This window comes from Mya arenaria, chromosome 13 (genome assembly GCF_026914265.1).
Source record: "Mya arenaria isolate MELC-2E11 chromosome 13, ASM2691426v1".
In the NCBI taxonomy this organism is placed as follows: domain Eukaryota; kingdom Metazoa; phylum Mollusca; class Bivalvia; order Myida; family Myidae; genus Mya; species Mya arenaria.
The window spans coordinates 55,440,476-55,463,433 of NC_069134.1; the positions used below are offsets into that span (position 1 = coordinate 55,440,476).

Genomic DNA, 22,958 nt, shown 5'->3' on the forward strand with positions numbered 1-22,958 from the left:
GAAAATGAGAATGTAATTGGTCAGTTAAGACAGGCCGCTTTTCATTTTGCAATCAAAAAATTAAATTTGATTTGTGAATCGATAGATATTTAACCAAAGTGCCTGATATGATGATGTTCTGTCGTGGGCTTGTTGAGAAGATTAACCCACAATAATAAGCATTTACACAGATTCCAAACACACGTCACCGGTTTTTTAGTAAATGTTCAATAAATCCGCCATACACATACATATGAACTTCTTGTTATAAGTATATTTTTGAATCAAAAACAATTTAGTTAAAGCTGATTTGAAATTAAAACATACACACACATTTAACAAAAACTATTCAATTTCATTTTAAGTTAGTAACAAAACAATAACATATAAATACAATGAAAATGTTCATCAAAAACAACAAAATACTAATATTTCAATGTTTCATTCACTATATATGCTACTTGAAAACATAGTGTTACTTGATGTTAGACCTTTGTTGTTGGTTAGTTTCTTTTTGTTTTATTGTTCAAAACGAATACGTTTCTGGTATTCAGTTTAACACTCAAGACATTGTTTATATATAAGTCAATAGTATATATCTTTGAAATAACATTAACACTTCAACTATCTTTAAGTTACACAATAAGTAAAAGTTTCACAACTAAAAAGCCTTTTCAATTAAGTGTAGATTTTTTTCGATTCAAGGAAAGTGTTCGTAGTTTGAGATTGCCTAATAGAGGGTATTCTTTATCCCACGTGGCGACGCACTCGTTTCAACATAATGAAGAAAAAAGGGCGTAACCTTCTGTGATTATGTTCCATGCGCACACGTCATACATTTTGTCGATGATTCAGTTTATAAAGTATGTTGACTTTAGGCCCGAACTGTGAACAATGTTTGTCCTTTGACGGTTACGATATACCATGGAGATAGTTGGCGTGGACTTTGTTGTTACATAAACGAATTTTAACACAAACAAGTAGTTAGTATGTGGTTCACAGGACAGTTTATCCATTCTGACACCAAGGATAATGTAAATTAACAATTAAAATACTATAATTAGTGTTAATAAACGTTATATTAAGTTTCAAAATGGATAAACTGTCCTGTTTAACCCATATTAATAATTACACAAATAATTATGAAACTTCAAAATTGATGGCGTGTACATATAGTGTGAATGTGGTACAGTTAACACATGACAAGCAGGAAACGTTGTTTTGATAAGTTATTAAAGGTCTGCACTGGTACATTGGCTGTACTGTGGTTGACCCTGCCGTGTCCCTTCACAACTTAAACTGTGTATTAAAGAGTTAAAAGGACATGGCTTTAAAATGACTGGATACGCATCTCAGTAGGAGACTTTCCCTACTGATGCGGGGCTCCCGGATTCGTTACGGAATGTCATGCGGAAATGATTGGTCCTTGTTGATGGAAACGTGCTGAAATGAAAATAAATACCCCTTGAAATCAAAGTTATATAAACCCACCCATTATTATAAAGAATATATAAGGTAAAATATAACGCAATCATATCTAAACATGGTCAAACGTCGGAACCATAGGATATGTGAACATATATTAACACCTCTGAATCAAGGCTGTTTAATGGAAGGCTTTATCTCATTTGCTTTACCATACTTAGTCTTCAGCACTAAGTATTTTTGTTGTCTTTTTTATAATTATTCCAAAATAAATTAATAATTCCTAAAGAATGATAGATTTGTTAAGAAACTAATCAAAACATGCGACATGAGCCAAATATTTAGGCATTGCAACGAAAACGATGATTGAGGCCACAATGACGCTCGCCAATATTAATTAATCTATGTTTAGGTCATCATTCCTATTTTTAGCTACTAAGTGGTCAAAATGTCATAGCGTTAATTTCATTGGAGCTTCATTACCGTTACCGGCAGGTGTCGATTAGATATTCTGAGAATATATGGAACAGTCAATCGCTTAAGCATATGCTAAGAATGGCCCGAAGACTTGAATAATAATTATCAAAGAACCTGCCTTTTGAAAAACTCATACGTTACTTAGTACCAGGGAAGATCAATCGGCTACGGCTAAGGTCAACCGCTAATGGCTATTTTAAGTACTGTCCAGAAATTAGTATAATTACCTTGTTTACTATAATCCTATTAAAGGGGTTTGGTCTAGTTGAATTTTACGTCACTGAAACTATTGATTGACAAGCTTTTTCTTGTTGCGATAGCCAGTAAAATATGTGATTATTGTCACGTGAGGTTAAATGTATCACATGATATCGTTAAACTATTAAGGGGTAGTTAGGAAACAGTTCTGAATGGTCAACTGCAATTGGGGTCAATTGGAAAGTATAAAACACTTATCCGGAGCTTGATAGAGAGAAAAAGGAAGTTAGTTTAGAGTCAGAGTCTGAGTCTGTCTCTGGTTAGAGGTGGGTTTTATTCTGCAAATAGTTAAACTCTGAGAGAATGTAATCGGGTTTAATCTACGGACCGAGTTCAGGCAGTCTGCCAGATTAATATCTCAGAGTCAGCTTGTCTCTCGTTTAATAGAACAAATTATCTGGCAACTAAGAAATAAATAATTGCTTACAATAAAACTTTTATGATCGGACGTGGTTGTTTTGACTTTATAAATATACGATTGAGCGGCAGAGCGTATAGGAAGGGAATTGTAGTTATGGTGCTAGAGTGGAACTTACTAGTCAAGGGAATGTGTAGAGCTCATGCACATGCCATTTCGTGGATCTTGCGCAATTTACAAGAAATGGTTAATTCCCTGATCTACCGACTAACAAAATATCATTGGTCATATTTATTAGACTTTCGTAACTCTTTTGCAACGTTTTAGCGAGTCAACTTAAGTAAACGAAAAGACGAGTACGCACATGCGCCATGTCACATGGAACTCCATGTGCAAACAGAGTGAAGCTATAAATCTTAGAATGGTGAAGAGCGATAAACTTTAGGCCATTTAATGATTGAACAAGTCATTCAAACAATTGATTCCGATGCAATTTACTAATTCTTCTATTTTTAAACTCTAAGCTAATGCCGCGGGGATTGCACTTCGCCGAATGTAGCTAATATATAATTGATTAGAAACGTAATTATGGACAAGCAATACAAAGTCATTAAAAATGATTAACAAACAATGATATAATTGTGTAAACATCACAGAAAAAAAGATAATTCAAAGCTCTCATAAAAGCTTCAATCAATCAGTGCATATCAGAATGAAATACTTTTACCTTGGCCATATCGTTTTTTGACGTTGATACATTGAACTGGAACGATGGTAATATTATAAATTAAAACACTACGGAATTACATGTTTAACTAAATAGCAGCATTCAAAGTGCCTTTTTAACGTCAATTATCGATTTTTTTCAATTGTGTTATTTAAGATGGTTTCGGCATAACTGAGGCAAATTGTTAAATAAAAAACTACAAAGATTTCACAACGAAATAAATTGTTTCATAGGATTCTTGATAACATCGTTTCCTAACACTGGGGAAATAAAATAACTCGCCTTCCATAAACACGCCGGTTGAAAATGAGTTTTTATCGTAATTATGTCAAATTTGTAGGGTAATGTGTACCCTGACAGGTCTTGTTATAAGTATCTAAAACGTAGTTTAATCATGGTGTTTTAATTTCTAATGTTTTTAACACAGCTCACCTTTTCAACGTTGGCACGTGCGTTGAATTCCGGTGATCTGAAACAGAAAAAGAAAAGTTATTATACGTTGACACATACCCACCTTAGATTGTAACCTTCTTTTCCAGTCAATGAAATCACCTATCGACTTTCAATAAGTTCAACGATTAATCGTTTAATCGTTTAAACTTTCCATGTTACAACTTAACAAAAGTGGTTCCAAACATGCTGAAAAATCACGTTATAATATGGATCAGTTAAAACATATTTTCTAAATTCTTATGGACTATGAAAGGCTTGCTAGTTTCGGCCTTCAGAATCATTGATATTGTATATGTGTGAACTATCACTATTGGACAAACTATTATTATAAAAAATAGATTAATTAGATATTCTTATTGTACGTGATAATATATGAACTCTAATGTAATATGTTTTACGTTTTGCTCTTGTAGATATAGCTAAATAAAAAGAGAATATCTCAATTATAAAGTTCTGCTTGCGTTTACGAAACATATCTAAAAATACTTTTTTACAGTAATATGCATATTTCGTTTTTTTTTCTTCTCTTTTTAGAAAGTATGTACATATTCAACACTCTGATGGTTTGTTTTAACATAATGATTATGAAATAACAAGCGAGTCATGTTAGCAAAGAATGTTATTTATCCGAAAATATGTAATCACCAATACATTACGTTTTCAATAAGGATGGGACGTATGTGTAGAAGATGCGGCGTGTGTTTGAATTGAAAATGAATTCTGGACACTATAACAAGCATTATCCACTAAACCTTCCATGTTGGTTATTTTTGCTAATTTTAACTATTTTACAATTATTGTCATGTGAGTTATAATAAGTTAGAATAAATCTCGTTGGCATGATGTTGTGCGAGCGTGTGATTTTATTTTTCGGAGGATATCGAAACACCCATAGAAAACCTATGTCGTGCACGTTGAGTACCATAGGTTAATTCAGAGCTTACTGGCCACTTGAGTAGTACAGAGCTGCTTTCATTAATTCTATACCTGACGTACGTTAGCGTAGAACGCGTATGTAGGTTTAACAAAAAGTATGCATATAATGAGGTGGCACAGATCATATTTTCGTAATTATTCTTCCTGGTTTCTTTCAGTCAACTTGAACCAGACAATCGGCGATGTAAAAATGACATTAACGTGCCTACATACGCGTTCTACGCTAGCGTACGTAAGTTCACCGGTAGTCAAATGGGCCGTATCCACCTTACACCGCTGTGCTACCACAAACCCAACACACGTTTATTACACTCGACAAAGACCTAGGCTAAAATATTACTATGCTTATTTCGAATATAATATAAAGTCGCGGTATGGGTGTTATGGCATAGTAGGAACGAATTTTGTAAATTATAAATGATTAAGAAGGGTGGACCTAGCAAAGCCATTTTTCTGCATGCGGTACGAAATTTCGGTTCAAATATATGACCGCACGGCTTAACGATTAAACGTGGTACTTAATGGAAGCCAATATATAAGATTTTGTTAGCTGAATATATATATTTTTTTTATTTAAATGGAGTTATATTGTACTGATAAGATTAATCAATTTCCTTTCCTATTAACGGTTGGTAAATTGATACTTACATCGTCTCGACTTTTTGAAGCAACAACAACAGCACCGCAAATGGACATAGCAGCCGTTACAAGCCGTCTTAAATTGCTTTCGAAACTTCACTGAAATATCGAAAACAAGATTTATCATGCACGTTTGTCTTAAATGTTCGACTATAATCTTGGAAAACAGTTCAAATCCAAGCATAGGGTCATAGCTGACCGTCTGTTTTCATTCGTCGACGGCAAAATCATTAGCTTTTGTTATTTTTGTTCATCACAGGGCGACTTCCAGAAGTCGTTTAATGTTATATTAACGTACCAGTTTTACAGAATATCATGAAAATGAAAGCTAATAGTTTTGGAATTGTTTTTACTGATCCAGAGATAAAATAGTCTAAGTCAGCACTGATGCGAGTAGAACGTGCCAGAATTGTTAGATGAATTATAACAAGTGTGCAGAAATATGTTTAGTTCGACCGAAATTCTTGCTATATGAAATTACAAGAAAAAGAATCTAAGCAGCGATTTAATCTAATCTAGATTTTGCCATTTTAACAATTGAGCCTTATAACTTTAGATATTATTTTTTTTCAAATATAATGATACAAAATGATATCAGAAAACAAAACAGTTGAAAAAATAAGTTCAAGCTTAAACTTATAACCTTATTATGAAAAGTTTAATATTTGCTTACATCAAAACAACCGATAAAAGGCCTATTAAATGATAACAATTTCGTAGGTGGCAGGATTCCAACGGGTACTCTTGTTCAACAGATGGGGATCATATACATTACGACTTTGATGACAGATAATAAATAGAGAGGGCTATGAATACATAAACGCATTTTAAGTTTGGGTGTATTTTATCACGACTTTTGTTTTGAAATTCGAAACATTTTTCGTCTTTATTTTTTTAATAATGCCTATTGATATTATAATTGTTCAGGGTATATTAACATAAAAAAAAGCTATCATTTTAGTTGACAGTTTTTGCTATCAGATTTTCTAATCTGTTAATGAGATAGTTGAAAATGCCTTATTCAATTTGCTATGTATTTCTGTTTTTATAAACATAAACAAATATACTTGCAAGAACAGAGAAAGCTGATTTAAATTGCATGAGAATTGATTAACTACTGTAGTAGAGGTGACTGACAATAGTTTAATACACAAATAAGAGTGAGTAACTACGAGTTAAGACGTTGGTGTTGAACGTGACACATTGAACAAATATGGTGAATATTTGTGATAAATTAAAAAGTAAATGGCTAACTTGTTTTTTTAATGCAGATTAGGCTAGCATTTTCGCATAGATAAACTTACAGACGTGGGTTGAATGACTGACATGTGGATGGATCAATAGGTTCTAAAACCGATCTAGACTACTACAAATCCAAGTAGTTATAAAATGAACTTACCGCTCATGAAGTTATATATAACCGGATTTATGGCACTGTTGAAATAACATAGGAATCGGGCAGTCCAGTACATACACAGAACGGCGACTCGGTTTCCTCTCAGACCATCTAGGACATTGGTATACCTGTCAATTATATCAAGTTCGCATATCGTAGGCGTTTCATTGGATATTGACGGGATATGCGTTTACGTTTAAGGTAATCGTTAACACCGTTAAACCACAGTAGTACAATCCCCTAAGCTCATTATGTTGGTTTAAAATCAAGAGCTTTTTGTGGTAAAGAATAAGGTATTGGTTACTAGTGTCATGTGGTGTTCATTTTCAGCACTAGTGTTGATAGTTGGTACCTTGGAGGCTATCTTGGCATCCACAAAAAGCTTACACGTCTGTTAACTATGATTACTAAACCTTTTTGTCATTTATTTAACATCTTTATAATAACCTACAAGATACCTTTCAAAATGATACCATAATTGACATGAACAAAATATGATATTAATGAAGGTTTCAGAGAACTAGCTTATTTGGTGTTTGGATTTCTGCAATTGAATTGACCTTACCTGGCAATATTTAAAACATAAATTGGAAGATAACAGAGTCCAAACGTGATGACGACAACAATCAGCATCTTAGCTGTCCTGCGTCGGACTTGTAGATGCTCTATTGCCGACTCGTACTGTAAATCTGAAATGAGACATAACCCCCTATTTTGTACGCGATATTCAAGTGGACTTAATTATATATTGTCGATTCGTACTGTAAACCTCAAATGAACCAAACATTCATCCCACTTTCAAGTACCCGATAATGAAATGAAGTTGTTAATGTATTGACAGTACGCGGTATCTAAAAGGAGTAGAAATTCTCTTGTCAACTCGTACTGTAACCCTTAAATGAGATATAACCCACCCCAACCTTTCCCTCGTTTTGGTACGAGAACATAAAAACAGAATTTGACGTTAAATTACTTGAACTGTCTTATTTCAATCTGAACTGAGGGATAATTGTACCCCCTTCTTTATACGAACTAAACGCGTTTTATTTGGAAGTCTGTTATTAGCGCCACGTCAGGCATGTGTATAGATAAATTAGAAAATAATAGGATAGTGCCGTGGATAAACAAAGTTATATAGCGGGAGAGCCGAAACGATGAATTCTCTCGATAAATACCGTAGCCAAACCAGATAAACTATCCCCATCCACGGCATAAATCTTCCATTTGATTTATAAAAACATAAATATTAAAAACGCGATAAATCACCTTAAACATGGTAATAGGTTCCCTTTCTTAGCCGACATCTGATCGCAATTATGCAATAACTGGTTTACAAACATCCATGTATACTGAGTCTTTCTTCGAATGCTTTAAATACTTAACTGTTTTCATAAAATATATTGAAACAGAACTATAATATACATACATAGTTTATATAAATATAAAGAACCGGTCGAGTTTATTATGGCATAATACTTCATGTACGTACATGAAATAAAAAAAAGTAATCCGTTTTCAGTGTCACGAAACCAACTGACTGTAGATAAACATCACGTCCTTTATCATTCACAATTGGTCCGTCACGCAGGTTGAAATATTGCTTCTCAATGGTCTATGAGTATTGGCAAAGACAAATTAATGACCACCGAAGACCGTCTTTGTAATTGGATTGCTTGTATGTGCAGATTTGTTCGCACAAGACTTTTATTCACAAACGTATTCATGACGCAGTTAATAATGAGAATGGCGTTTACAAAATAGGTGGGCAAATTCGCAAAAAATGTATAAAAAAATTCATATTCGTAATGGTACCATTGTATCTCAGACTCGGTTTAAAAGAAAAAAGAAAATGTTCTGAGCAAAATACATTGTCAAATTTCCATTTTTTATAAGCTTACATTTAATGGTACATTTGTCATTCAGACAGGCTTTAGTAGAAAAGAGAATAACAAATATTCTCGTGATTTTAAGCCTCATGGTGTTGCTTTGATATAAGCATAATGTCATAGTTATACGACCAATGTTTTAATATAATTCTTCGCATTCAGTACAAGCATGTCGATAAAGTAGAACAAGAAACAGATTGATATCGCGTGTCTAGTAAATTTCTTCATTAGTTTACTTTTTAGGAATATTTTATAAGTGCGATTCTTTCAACTCAAGAAGGTATGCGCGCCTGCTGCCCTCCCTCTGATCTGCTAGAGCCAAGTTGTTGTTGGAATTGGGGTTAGTGTAAGGCTGATGACATTATCATATAAATGAACTGAAGAGTGTCCGATTTCCTGACATATTGAAGACAATACGGATTCTGAGATATTTTCTTGATGACAATAGTTAAGCACGTATTACTGTAATTGACCAATGACGTATTCGCTACAAAAACTACTTTTGCCTTTTCTGTTCAAAGTGACTTCAAATAATTGTCGGCTGAGATTATTTGTATTTAGCGAAAATCAATTATGTTAAACATTTTATTAACTATTTGTTAAACTGCAAAAAAAAAAACAATAATTAAATATGTTTTAAGCGACCACTCCTATATGTCATCCTAAATTTTGTAGAGACAATGCTACATATACTATTTAAGACAACGTAATACAAAAAAAAAATAACACAATGCTGGGAAATGTGTTCATATTCATTGTTAGCGAGTGTCGAATGACTATGTTATAAACTACACATTGTTATAATTATACATGATTTACTGTGTACGAGTTCATAATGCCATCGTTTGCAGAAGATTTCGCTTTCCTGAGTATTAAGAGTGTATAATTATGTTAATAGTAATTGTGTTGTATTCAATTTTCCACTTCAAGTCAATCATGTGATCATACGTCTTTGACTTTATTGACTGTTTAGAGCACTACTGAATACACTCATGCTCTATAGACTTTAGTTGCTTAATTGTCATAGCTTCGGAATGTCATATGTGTAACATGAGGCAATTTTTGGACGTATAGGTCATAAAGGTATGGTTATTACGATAAAAATGATATTCGTTATTGCAATTCTGTGAGGAAATCTTATTGTTTTGATGGCATTCATTCCTAACTTATCATAAAGGCTTATATAAATCTATTAAATGCAACTTAATGGTACATTTTTGTGCTGTACAATTGGTATTATTATCAGTAGTAAAGTTGCATAATGAAGCGACAAAAATAAAACAAATTTCGCTTTCAAAAGCATTCCGAGTTCTAATTTTAGTATAGAAGTACTACATCATGTTTATGCACTCACTTGTACCAATAAACTAATAAATTGTATGTTTAAGTACCAAAACTAATTTCTAAAAATAGATATTTGATTTGTCAGCCAAAATACTCGATTTCTTGCTTATGGTAAAAGATTAAGAACTGTATTTTGCATTTTATGATGCTTCACCCATTTCTCACGTTGAAGTATCTATATGTCTTTTTTTAAATATTTACCCTCTCTAGGTTTTTTTATGTACAACTGATGCGACGTTCATTTTCGCATGAATACCCCCTCCCCCCGACGAATGCCCGGCGTAGTAATTTGGGTGACCAATCATTATGCAATTATGCACGCTTCATCTAGACAAAAATGCCCATGCGTATACATAATATATTACGAAACATGTTTCTAAACATAGTCAAAGTCCAATACATTCATATAAGAAACTGATCAAAATTATAAATACATCAAATCATGCGACCAAATGATATATCATCAATAAAGTTACATTTAAGCGTGAAGTAGTTAATGTTAATAAATAAAATTACCCGTAATACAATAAGTATCTTTCTCTCAATTACATTGCCGTATACACATAAATGACAAGGTTTCTGTTTACAGTTAAATTTTGCGATTTAAATAATGCAATAAATTTAGGTATATTCGGTGCAGTATAATAATATGTTTTCAAGTATTACTTTCTTAGTTCTTTATACAGTTGACATTCAAGAATAAAATGAAATTGTCTTCAAGTAAATAACATGCAAGACATTTTATATCACAGTGTGGTATTGCTACTGGTTTGTGCCATCTACCGGATTCTATTTCTAATCTATATGCAGATACTCTTATTCTCGTTAAAGCAGTCCTATATTTTACAATATTAACATTTGACAAATAAGATTGAAGTTTAAAATCTGCAAACAATATGTTAGTAAATTTCCCTAATTATTTTCATGACTCGGCGATTTTCAGTTTCGCGGCCAGGGCCGAGTGTTGTTCTACTTTATACGAGTTCACTGTTATTTAACTGAATTGTAATGTTTAAACCATGTACAGAAAAGAGTGTAAGTGATCCGTTCTAAATAAATTCGGATATACTTGTTGATTTTCAAGCACATGAATGGAAATGATGGAAAAAACGAATTTGCAGCACACTGTTGTTTGCTTTTTATCCGACTTGGCTGACGCTCGAAGACTATATTTAATTTGTGAGTAAGTTTATCCATCACCGTGAAGAATGAAGGTGGCAGAAATACAACTCGAGTTGATGTACTTTTTAAAATAAATATATATATATATAGTCATATAGTAAACTTATCAAAAAAGAACAGTCGGACTGTCTTGAAATAACGTAAGGTATACTATCAAAATGCATTAAATGTTTTACCTACTTGAATGGTATAAACTCGTTTGATAGCATTTTAATTTAATTGTCTTTCCCTTGTGCGAACACACAATGACTTTTCGACTTGTGCGAAGCTGTTCAAAAGTGGAGGATTTTCACACAACGCGTATTTCCCCTTCGTTTGTAAAACATAACCCTTTTTGTAATGATTTTAAGAAAAACTGTGCTTACAATAAGTGTTTAGAAACCTTCACTTACAAGAATTGAAATTCATTTCGGGGACATTCAAGCGAACTTGAATACTCCGCTCAAAATGTCGATTTACCCTTGAAGCGTCAATGCAAAACCTTAAATGAACTTGGCGGCCTATAATACTCACTTTGGGACACTGTGTTGTGCGTCGATGTTGATGACCAGAGACAAACGGCGATCTTTACATATGTATATGACATAATACCCAACGGAATTAAGAAGAAGACGACGACCAGGACCATGTTAAACTCCATCTCGAGAGTCTCGTCCCGTGGCCCGCACACTGTCAGCCATGGTCGCAGACTTTCTGGAATCTGTCCAATAAAGAAAGACATTAGAGACATAAATAAACTTCAATTATCTTATAACAACAAATCACAATATATTGCAATATGCAGACTCCGTATAGCTAAATATTGGGATATATGATTATTATTACATTATTTATACCATATTGGCATTCAAATACTACAATACAGTTTTATTGGAATATTCTTTCAGGCGATCACGTTGAGCATAGTTTGAAAAAAGTATTGCTTGTTTATTCCTATTGTTATTGTATTTGTGTATCACGGTCTGATTACGCCTGTTGGCTTCAGTATGTTTTCACCTCCCTTTGACCCTTACACGATCAATATTGTGTTTTAAATGCCCCACGCGGCATGAGATAGAAATTACCTAAACGTACAGTCAGCTCGAGAACAAACTGAGTCTGATACAACAGTCCAATGTGCGATAGCCTAGCTGTTTGTAAAAATAATCTTTTTAAAGTTTTTGACGCGAACCCGCGCCATTCAGCAACCGAGGCGAACGCTCTACCTCAGACCTATCGGGACTCGTTAATCACAAGGCCCCAATTTCTCGAAACCTATAAAAGGATAAGGCTAATCTCACTTTCTAATTATTTCCGTAGTACCTCTTTAACAGTTTTTTATTTAACTTTAAAATTATCTTATTAAATCATTTTTCAGTTATCAAAATTAAGTTGAAATAAGCTATGTACTATGCATGTTTAGCTTAAGAAGAAATCGGAGCCAGCTAAACAGATCCTGTATGTCCGTTTTTATTTTTGTTTATCGGAAAATTGCCACTTATGACTGTGTCCATTGAAATTTGGGTGTACCGGTTGTGATTTCAGTGATCAATATTTATTGGGGGCCAAACTTCATGAGTACTGTGTACTGTGTATTGTTTATTGGCCAATAGCCATTAAGGGTTGAGTTCAGAGAGAAGGATATGCACTAGCTATGAATTCACTGATCAATATTTATTGATTTGCCATGTGATTGAAATTAACATGCACCAGAGGTGAATAAAGATTAGGACCAATAATTAGCTTTGTGTTGTACCCATAAATATGTTGATATATCAATATATCGTTATAATATTTTGTTTTATTTTTTTCGGAACGGGAGCTTTCATAAAAGGGTTAGATTAGGCCTTTAGTCGGTATTCAATTTTACTGATCCTTGATCAAAAATGACTTTAAGAAGACCACAACAATTGGCAGTTATAATTGTCTCGGTAGGGGCGATATATTGAAGCCGCCACAAACTGCTTTGCGCAAAGTAAAAAGACAGAAGAACATTAGTCCTGGAAGAAAAGCGTACCTCACTGTCATGCACTAGGATCATGTTGTAAAAATCCACCGATGGCGTGGCGAGAGAAACGATCCAAATCACTGCTATGATTGGTTTCGTCTTGAAATACGATCCATGGTGGCGTAGCGGATGACAGATCGCCAGGTAGCGCTCTACAGAGATAGACGTCAACGTCAGCACTGACACAAACACGGATACGCGCTGAAAATACAGAATAACGTGTGTTTTATCGGGGGCATCAAGCTTGTAGAAACAAAAGCATCGTTCGCTTACACGGTAAAATTATGACTACACATAAAAAACAACAACTTTGTGCTGAAAAAGGGATTGCTATAAACTTTGTTTCGTAAAATATTTATAATTAACGACGTCAATGACGCATGTCACATACATGCAATCTGAAACACAACAGCAACAACAACAATACTAATTTGAAAATTAGAGAACGTTTATATCGTGCTAACTCGTTAGTCTTGATAACGAACATTGAACTTCTACAATAATCAGCAGATATTAATAATGAATTTAGTAGACTAAGTCATTATCAGAAATGTCTGTTCTATTAAACAGCTTTACTGAAGCATGAATTACATCGATTATAATTTGGAGAACTTTTAGAATTATAATAATTTGCTGACTCTTACAAGCGACGCAGGCAATTAGTAAAAATGATTATAGTGTTTGCTTGAAATAATTTCGAACTGAAATATAAAACGGTCTAATATAATTCCGACGAATCTATAAGACGTTCAAAAGTGAATGCGTCCATCTGTATACATTGAATAAGGGTTAAAGCGTGCGAATTCTTGTTAAAGTATATATCTTTGCTGAATTGCACCTACTAGTCCTTCTAGCGAACCTTACGTTCCGGAGGGTTTAAATCAATTGAGAATCTAAACCTTAGTCTTGATGATCCCGACAAATCCTGACAACTACAGACTTCGATAGTGTAAAGATTGATGATGCTCAGTTAGTATAATTATCCTCAAATCATTTAAACTTGTAAAGTGTTGAGTTTTGAAGTTTTTCCTTGAGCCTCTACAGTGACTCAAACAAGAGAGCCAAAACTTGTTTAGGTAAAACGGAAGTATTTCAATTCATAAAGAGACCTTTCTTTATATCATGAAATATTCTATCGCGTTTATAATAATAATAATAATAATAATAATAATAATAATAATAATAATAATAATAATAATAATAATGATAATAATAAAAAAATAATGATAATAGAAATAATAATAATAATAAAAATAAAAATAATAATAATAATAATAATAATAATAATAATAATAATAATAATTTAAATAATAATAATAATAATAATAATAATAATAATAATAATAATAAAAATAATAATAATAATAATAATAATAATAATAATAATAATAATAATAATTTGAATAAAACTATACGAATTTTTTTATAAATATTGTATGCAATATCCTTTGAAACAAAAATATTTTTAAATCAATATGTTTATATTTGTTAAATCAAATATACTGTACAAACAGATGGGAGTTAAATCATTATTTTAATACAACAATATTTAAATACAGTATATATTATGCAAATAAAGTACTTCTTCTGATAGTATATGCTATTGGTAAATCCTCAGTGATTCCCAAATTAGGCTAACTTTTTAGAAAACATGTTTACAGATCGTGAGAAGGAACTTAACGTGTATTACCAGTTAAGGAATGGCTTGTTCAATATTAGAAAGATGGGAACTTTTAACGGAACGCGACTTCGCTGAAATGATAAAACTATAATGGAAGTGAAACCTTATACGCTTTGCGCAATTATCTCAAAGCCAACCTTATCATTAAAATGAAACTGTATTCATCTTAACATCTTATATAACTCCAATTATTGTCCCTAGTTCATTTTTATATAAATTGACTTGGTATATGGCTTTCAATTTATTTCGTTTTAATATCTCTAAAAATATTCGACAGCATCTTAGAATTGTTATTATGAAATCGATTTTCAGATTGTATTTCCTTCTGTTTTGTACAAGGTTGCAGTTATTATTGGACTATTTGAAGACACTATTTTAAACATTGAATTTATGTAAGCGAGCCTTGTCAGATGGCTGTCTTTGAATGACTGTTTCGTATCTTATAAGAGTTGGAACTGTTGCTCCGCCTGTGCCTCTGTAATTGCAAGTTGATTTGGCCAATAAAGCATATATTCAGTGTTTCAACCGAACGAGGACTCAAATGGCATCAAAGCATCTAATCCTTCTACACATCTTTGGACATATTTTAAATTCTAGATGTAAATTTGTCGTTGACAAATTGCGTGCTCGTAGAAGTTCAGGCGCCTCAATTCTTAAACAAAAAAGGCAAAAGTTGCGAAAACCAGGTTTGCAGTTATTGGACTGGATAAAAAAACAACTACATTTACGATATAAAAAAAACGTATTAAGTTATATCATAGGTATTATAATGTGTAATAACCCGATTGTATAATTGTTTATTTCTGAAAGTGTTTAATGAGTAGTAAAGGACTATGTAGAAAATATACCGAAATAATATTGGACAAAAGACTTGGGCGTGTGACTATTACAACATTGTCCATTTCTAGTCCTATTTCAATTAAACTTAGGAACAATCATATCAAATGATATGAAAATGATGCCCATATCATTCTAACTCAGTTAACTTATTTCAAAAAATGTATTTCCGGACATATTCTTTACAAATATATATATTTAAGTATAGAACTTGCTTTCAAATGACACCAAAATAACATAATTCACCAAGCAATAACACAAACTTAAACATCATATTAAAAAATGTATTTCTTTTAGACATTGTCTTCCTAACACGTGTGTAACCCGTATAAAAAATTGCTTTAAAATGATACCAAAAAGCGATAATCCAAACTCCAATTATTTAATTGATTATGTGTAGTCCGGACATATTTTGACATTTATATTTTTAAGTATAGAACACGCTTTCAAATGTCACCAAAGATTATATGAGGCCCCGAGCACCAAACATTGCTTGATAGCATTATTTAATATATATAAGCCACCAAAGACGATATCATGCAGCCAAGTGTCGTTTTTCTTTTTTCTCATAGTTTCTGGACTTCCAGTTACACTCGTTAATATATAATTCCATATTTAATTGATGTTTGATTTAGTAAAAATTCCAATCATATTTGAAAAATGAGTGCATAAAGTGTCAAATGTGATAGTGGTTCACAACATATCACGCCGTATATGTTACCGTGTTCGTCTTAATTGTTCTACCCTTTTAATGTTCTTTCGAAGGTAACGATCTGATTTCAAGACATAATAGAATGTGTGTACCTGACGGCAATAGTACTTACACTGGTTAATTGGAATTGTGTTGTAGAAATGAAAACGAAAATCATGAGTGCTCATGTAAGAGTCAGTAAGCTACCCCGCTCCCGTCAATATGGGATTCGTTTGAAAAAGTCAGACTTGTTTCAGTGACAAAACCTCTCTATAATAAGAGCTCTATTGTTAACAATCAATGCTCTTCATTTTTTTAAAGTGTTAATCGTGCTTTTAAAAAAAAATAATTAACTTAAGCCTCGATTTACAGATGTACTTTATATGTGTATCTGCTTGATGCTGTATCGTGTTTGTTCATTAGCGTAAATAAAAAAAATACTTCAACAAAGTGTAAATGAAAAATGTTGCATATTAAGATTTGAGTCTATCGCTTTAACTATTATAATATACATTCCAATTTTGTTTTAAGCACAGGTTTTACATTAACAAGCACATGTATATGTTTAATATCGCAACATGACTATTTTGTTTTGATATCATATTGGATCAATCGCAGACGATTTTCCGTCACTTATTGTTTAGGTCAAAGCCAAGTATCTTTAGGATGTCTAAGATCATTGTATATATTAACATCGATACTATTTTGTGTTGAATTAATATTGATTAACCATTCTATTGTTTTTTGCATGGACTACATTTCTGCATACAACGCTACTATTATGATATGATATATACATTTGAGGTAATACAATATATCTTTACTTTGATTATATAGCAATTGTGCGTGTGTGTTTGTTAATGCATAATGTCTATATACAATAAGCTTTTTGTGATAACTTTATAAATATTCCAGATTAGCATTTGTCACTTTTAAACGAAACTTTACAAAGGGCAAAATGCCAACAGGACATGTAATGGTGGACAGTTAAATACTGACATTTCTGGCCATGAAATAAGCTACGTGTCCTACACGATGTTATTTCCTGTAATTGTGTTATCATTCGATTAAATTAGAACGAGTAAGAGATCGGACAGGGATGAATCCCGTTTCCAATTTCACATTTATAAACCCTTATTTTATCCGGTCCTGCGGAAATCTTGTAAATAGAAAACCTTTTAAGCCGTTTCGTAGCAGTCATTGACACTGTTCCACTTACCATTGCTGCCACTTAACATTCTTTATTAAAGCAAAATTGCTTCCATCTCTGGATTTACTCTGATTCCGTCGACCCGCTCTTTAATATTTACAACGTTATTTTGAATTGAGTATAACCGCGGAAGTAATCCAAAATCGACTGTGATTGACATTATGTTTGGGAGTTTTTCTAAAACGATGGATTAATCAAAGTCAAGGCAAACTTGTTTGAAAGAGAAGGAGCATACGTTGAGCTGATTTGAATTTTGTATAAAAAATATATGATTATATCAATATACCAACATACTTGCAAAAATAAAGCATTAGCATGTTCAGGCAAACTAAACAAATTCTTTCCCTTCTCATTGAAATATGTTCGTTATATACGATCTCATGCACATGTAGTTTACTTAAAAAAGAATATTATCGATTTTCTTCATTCGTTAGTATAAGCTAAGCCGTCCTGCCTTTAAGGAGGACACTATAGTTTAACACTTGGTAGATGCACAAAAGGAAAGGTAATATCAATTACGCATTAATAAGATGATACAAAAGCATATGAGTTTAGTATAAATAAAAGCTGAGCGATTTAACTGAGTACTTTTTCATCTTAAAGATGAACTCTTACTTCCAAATAAGATATACCAGAATTAATACAACTGTTTTAATATACCAAAAATAATTAATAAATGTCGAAAAACAATGTTTTTTTATAAAAGATATAGAGTTTAATTTGAAGGAAGGTGAAGACGGTATATTTACCTTAATACATAGTAAATACCTAAAATATTTTTGCGTTTTTAGCTTTTAAAAACACCGTTACAATGTTGTTATCAGTATTTCTTAATCTCCATAAATGCATAATTTAGTAAGTAGTTAAAGGGTTTAGCGTAAAATTCCTGTTAAAAACATGGTACAAGGCCAAGCAAGACACGTCCAACGTCAGCTGCAAATAATCAAATGAAACAATTATCAAAATGTCGTTATCGGTAAATGCCGGAGTAACTGTTTTAGTACCATCACTGAACACTTAGTAAGAACACATCGGGGTTTAACGACTTCGTGAGCGCTTAACCTAACATGTCGCAGCATATTAACAAAGGACTAAATTCTTACGGACATATATACGTCATCAAAGGAAACATAAACAACCCTGACAAGTTTTTTTATATGCTTGCACGCTTAACTGACACTTTATTTTCCGTCATAAAAAATACTTTTATTTTTTAACATAACATCATTTACTAGGTAAATTGGCTAATTGTTGTTACAACATCAGCTGTACAAAAAAATTATTTAATGTATAAAACATATTTTGAGAAGATCTTTGTTGTATTACTTTTATATTCATATCGATGGAAACTGCAATGACACAGTACAACATTCGCAAATATTATTAAAGAGTATATCTCTATGAGTTCACGATTTCATTGTTATTTTATCAATGATTATTAAATTGAGACATATAAAAAGTTTTATAAACATATAATACTTAAGTGATCGTCGTTTCAATGTTCCTTTAGCAAATGAAAGATTAAATATAAATGAGAATGAAGTGAGAAAGTACAACCCAAATACATGACTTTTCAAAACACAGATGAATTGATATTAGTAAATGTTTAAAAACATTTCCATATAAACTTTGATCACCTTCTCCGCATGTTTTTAGCTTACCACATCACATGATGTAAATGATTGAAAATACTTTGGTGATATTTTTGCTTCTACAAAGCTCACGATTTTCAGATACAAAGCACATAGGAAAACACAGAAGGCTCGTTAAAGCGTGGAAATTCATCGCAGGGAAAAGAATATGTACGTGATTTCCTGCTAAAACACACTTGAACCGGTAAATAATAGACAGGAAACCCAGATTGGCCTCCAGACGGCTGTTCCTGAACCAACAGCCAGGAGAATGTATTTGCATCAGTAGAAATATAAGCAAAAAAGAGAAGAAAAGGTAAAATAACTATCGTATAAAATTGCGTCGATTAAACATCAACAACCATACACTGGCCAAATATGTCCACACACCGAAATCGGCAAATACATTGTTTCCACAAAACAAGCACAGAATGCGAGCTAGTATGGTGCCGAATATACATCATGTTTCATGATAAAAATATTGTGTCGATGTCAAAGCCTTAGTTAACTCATTTAAAAAGTATCGGATAATGGTTTCCCAGTTTACGTTGTGTATATCTGGCATGTGAAAGATACGTAATAAGTACCTTTACTGACGTTTTTTTTTTAAATCACCATGGTTGTACGTTGTAGACAGACCCTGTAAATTTTCGAATTGGAAAAATATGCAAACAATATCGAAAAAAATATGTGTCTTTAGCGCGGTGATACATCAGTAATTAAGATTTAATACGTTCTACAAACCGATACCATTTTTATGTAAGTTTTGACACTGTATTTTTTCTTGCAATTGTAACATCTGGTGTCTAGCCCCTTTAAATAGAAACGCTGCTTGAAATGATATAACACTCGGGATGACAAGGATCTTGAACCTCTTCTTGATCACGTGAAAGATTGACGATCTGTGTAGATGTAATGTGTGCCGAAAAATGATCGCGTACAGGGGCTTCACACTTGATATATATTTTACTAAGATACATCTCCTGGAATGTTCTTCACAACACATAACGAAACTACTTTCGACGTCTCCTACGTATATATGAGATTAGAAAGGCTCTTTAAAATCAACTTAAATACTGGTAATGTTTAATCTCAGGATTATTTGTGATATACAAGATGATGGTTTAAGCGTTTATAAGGTCAAGTGAAACCTTTTGACGGATTTCTTATGTTGTATTTTATACCAAAAACATCGTATGCCCTTATAATATATATCTAGGAGTGCCAAAAGGAGTTTTCCAGAACGGACAAATTCAGCGCATATGCCTTATCGGTATGCAGTAAAATTTGCAAGTACAGAAAGTGCACATGCATATATATGTGTGCTTTTCCTCTCCGAAAATATTTGATTAGTGTAATAGCTACGTGGCCATATATCCCAAAATTAAAAAAATACGCCCAAATATTAAAAAGTATTACAGTATATACTCTTTATATTTACACAAAAAATATGTTGTTGTGTTTTTATTAATAAAGTCAATTGAGGTAAATAAAACAGCTCTATGATATACTAAAAATAGGTGGTATTATAAAAATTATATTCTTATTACCCATTTGTCTTTGACATATTTATATTTATTTAGATGTTGTGATTGCACAAAAAATAACTAAAATGACTTTTAAGAATTTTCAAATAACTTTCTGAATATCAATTTTCACAGGCGTACATGACCAAATTTGAAAATATTCATACATATTTCAAAAATAGGCTGAAATTTCAAGACATTTTATTGAAACTATAGATAAATCGCACTGAAGTTGCAACATTTTTTTATCAATAAGTCACAGCAAAGATGAAACAAGTTACCTTAAATAAATCTCAACAAAATTGTAACATAAACCTTTACCTGAAGATACACGGATAACTTGCACATAATGATCCCTAGGAACCACGACTGTATGACATCTGACACGACGGTCGCCGGAAGGCATATCAAAATTACCAGAAAGTCTGCAACGGCAAGGTTGACTAGAAAAATGTTTGTAACAGTCTTCAGTGATCTACTGCACAATACAGAGTAACATACTAAAATGTTACCCGTCATTCCAACCACAAACACAACAAGAAATAATGTCAAAAAGATCCAGTGTTGTACTTTTGGATATATAAATGCTTTAACAAGCTTCAAAAGCTGTTCATCGGTAATGTTTACAATTTCATTTTTTGCCTGCATGTCAATATAATTATTGTTTAAATATATATCTTCACAGGAATTGTTCAAACTTAAATTTGTCGAATTTGATGGTTCCATGGTCAAATAAATATTAATTTGTTGACATGATACACCCTCAACTTGTTTCACACATTCCTAAAAATACAATCCTATTTAATTCGTAGCAATTTATTTTATTTCATTTTTATTGCCTTTCCATCTGTCTAACCATTGACTACGTCTTGTAAATTAGGATATCCATCAACTTGTTTCGCTTTTTATTCAATCCCCATAACACGATATTCCTGTTAGCCAATAACGTGCCAAGCTGTATATGGCCTAGAACGAGCAACTCTGCATCCGGTTTTATAGGGAAAGAATTGTTGGAACACACGCACACTGCAAGTAGGATACGGTTTGCAAGAAAGACAAATGCTTGCAAATTCTTTCTGCCATTAAATACTAAACGACTGTTTGCAATTTCTACACACGAGTTTTTTGTTCAATTTCAAAGGGTTACATAAAAAAAGAAAAACAATAAACAAGATGCAAAAAATAATTACAAGTCATATGCTTTTTTTCTTTTCATCATTTAAGTCAAAAGAGTAAATGTGATTTTATGCAAAAAAATAAAATAGAATATATAAATACATCAACCTATATTGTGCACCTTTATCTGAAACTTGACTGTTTCAAAAAGAAAACATTAACACCACAAAATATTCGTAAACCCCCGTAGGGGTGTCCGTAATTCAATAATAAAGTCATTATTAAATATCCAGATACTTTGGAATTGGAATTTACAAGCAAGTAATTCACAAAACTTCCGTTTCCGGTTTTGCGAACATTGTCAGCAGTAAGACGAATAAAAAACATTCATACCGTATTCAGAGCAAAAATGGTTTGTTGTTATCAAATTAAAGCCTGCTACTTCATTGACTTATTTTCATTGGCTTCGTTAGATTGGACTCGGTTTTTTTTACTTGTCCTGATAAGGTCGATTTCATTCTAAGAATCTTTTTTTCTGGATTTATTTTTGTTCAACCAATGTCTAGACACAAACCCAAAGGAAGGGTTGAACAATCGACCATAAGTATAAGTATAGTTGCTACAGACTTGTAAACCAATATTGTAAAACAACCACTCAGTACTATGTAACGAGCTTTACCTTTACACACTGATTCCAGAAAATCAAGACTGAGTACCTATTTTGTAATATGAAGCTTTTTTATAATCTGTCTCTTACAAATATAGGTGTTGAAAAATAACTAAGATAATATAAAAAAAAATGTTGATGAATAAACAAAAGTAAAATGTGCACTAAAAAGAAGCGCTGGATATTTTTGTTTCATGGAAATGTTTGCGTTATGATTATAACCAACAAATGAGTGTGCTATTCGATTTCATTTATAGTGTAGCCGAGACTGTCGAACGGTTCTACTAGGTTGCAAAATGTTTCGGCAACATAAAGGTTTCTATAGCCCTTAAACGATTGCATCCGAATAAAACATTTATAGTGTTGACAATAACTTCTTTAATTATGTGCGTAACTTATTTTATTAAACATCAAACATATGCCTTAATTAAATATATTGTAGTATTAAGCATACACTGACGTGTGTGTTTTTTTCAAGACTTAAATAAAACCCTTCCAGGATTGACACACGCTCTTAGTCAAAATGATGTACTATTTATTCAAAAGCTTTTT

General features: G+C 32.4%; 1 protein-coding gene across 1 annotated transcript; it reads right to left on the reverse strand.

Annotated features, from left to right (window-relative positions):
• Positions 1–1,374: 1,374 nt before the first annotated feature.
• LOC128215395 (QRFP-like peptide receptor) lies at positions 1,375–21,044 on the reverse strand. Its single transcript, XM_052922081.1, has 6 exons — positions 20,945–21,044; positions 13,057–13,248; positions 11,652–11,760; positions 7,214–7,337; positions 3,657–3,693; positions 1,375–1,422 (listed from the first exon to the last, which is right to left on the reverse strand). The coding sequence occupies exons 1-6, from the start codon at positions 20,969–20,971 to the stop codon at positions 1,375–1,377; spliced, it is 537 nt and encodes a 178-aa protein (XP_052778041.1). The 5' UTR covers positions 20,972–21,044.
• Positions 21,045–22,958: the final 1,914 nt, after the last annotated feature.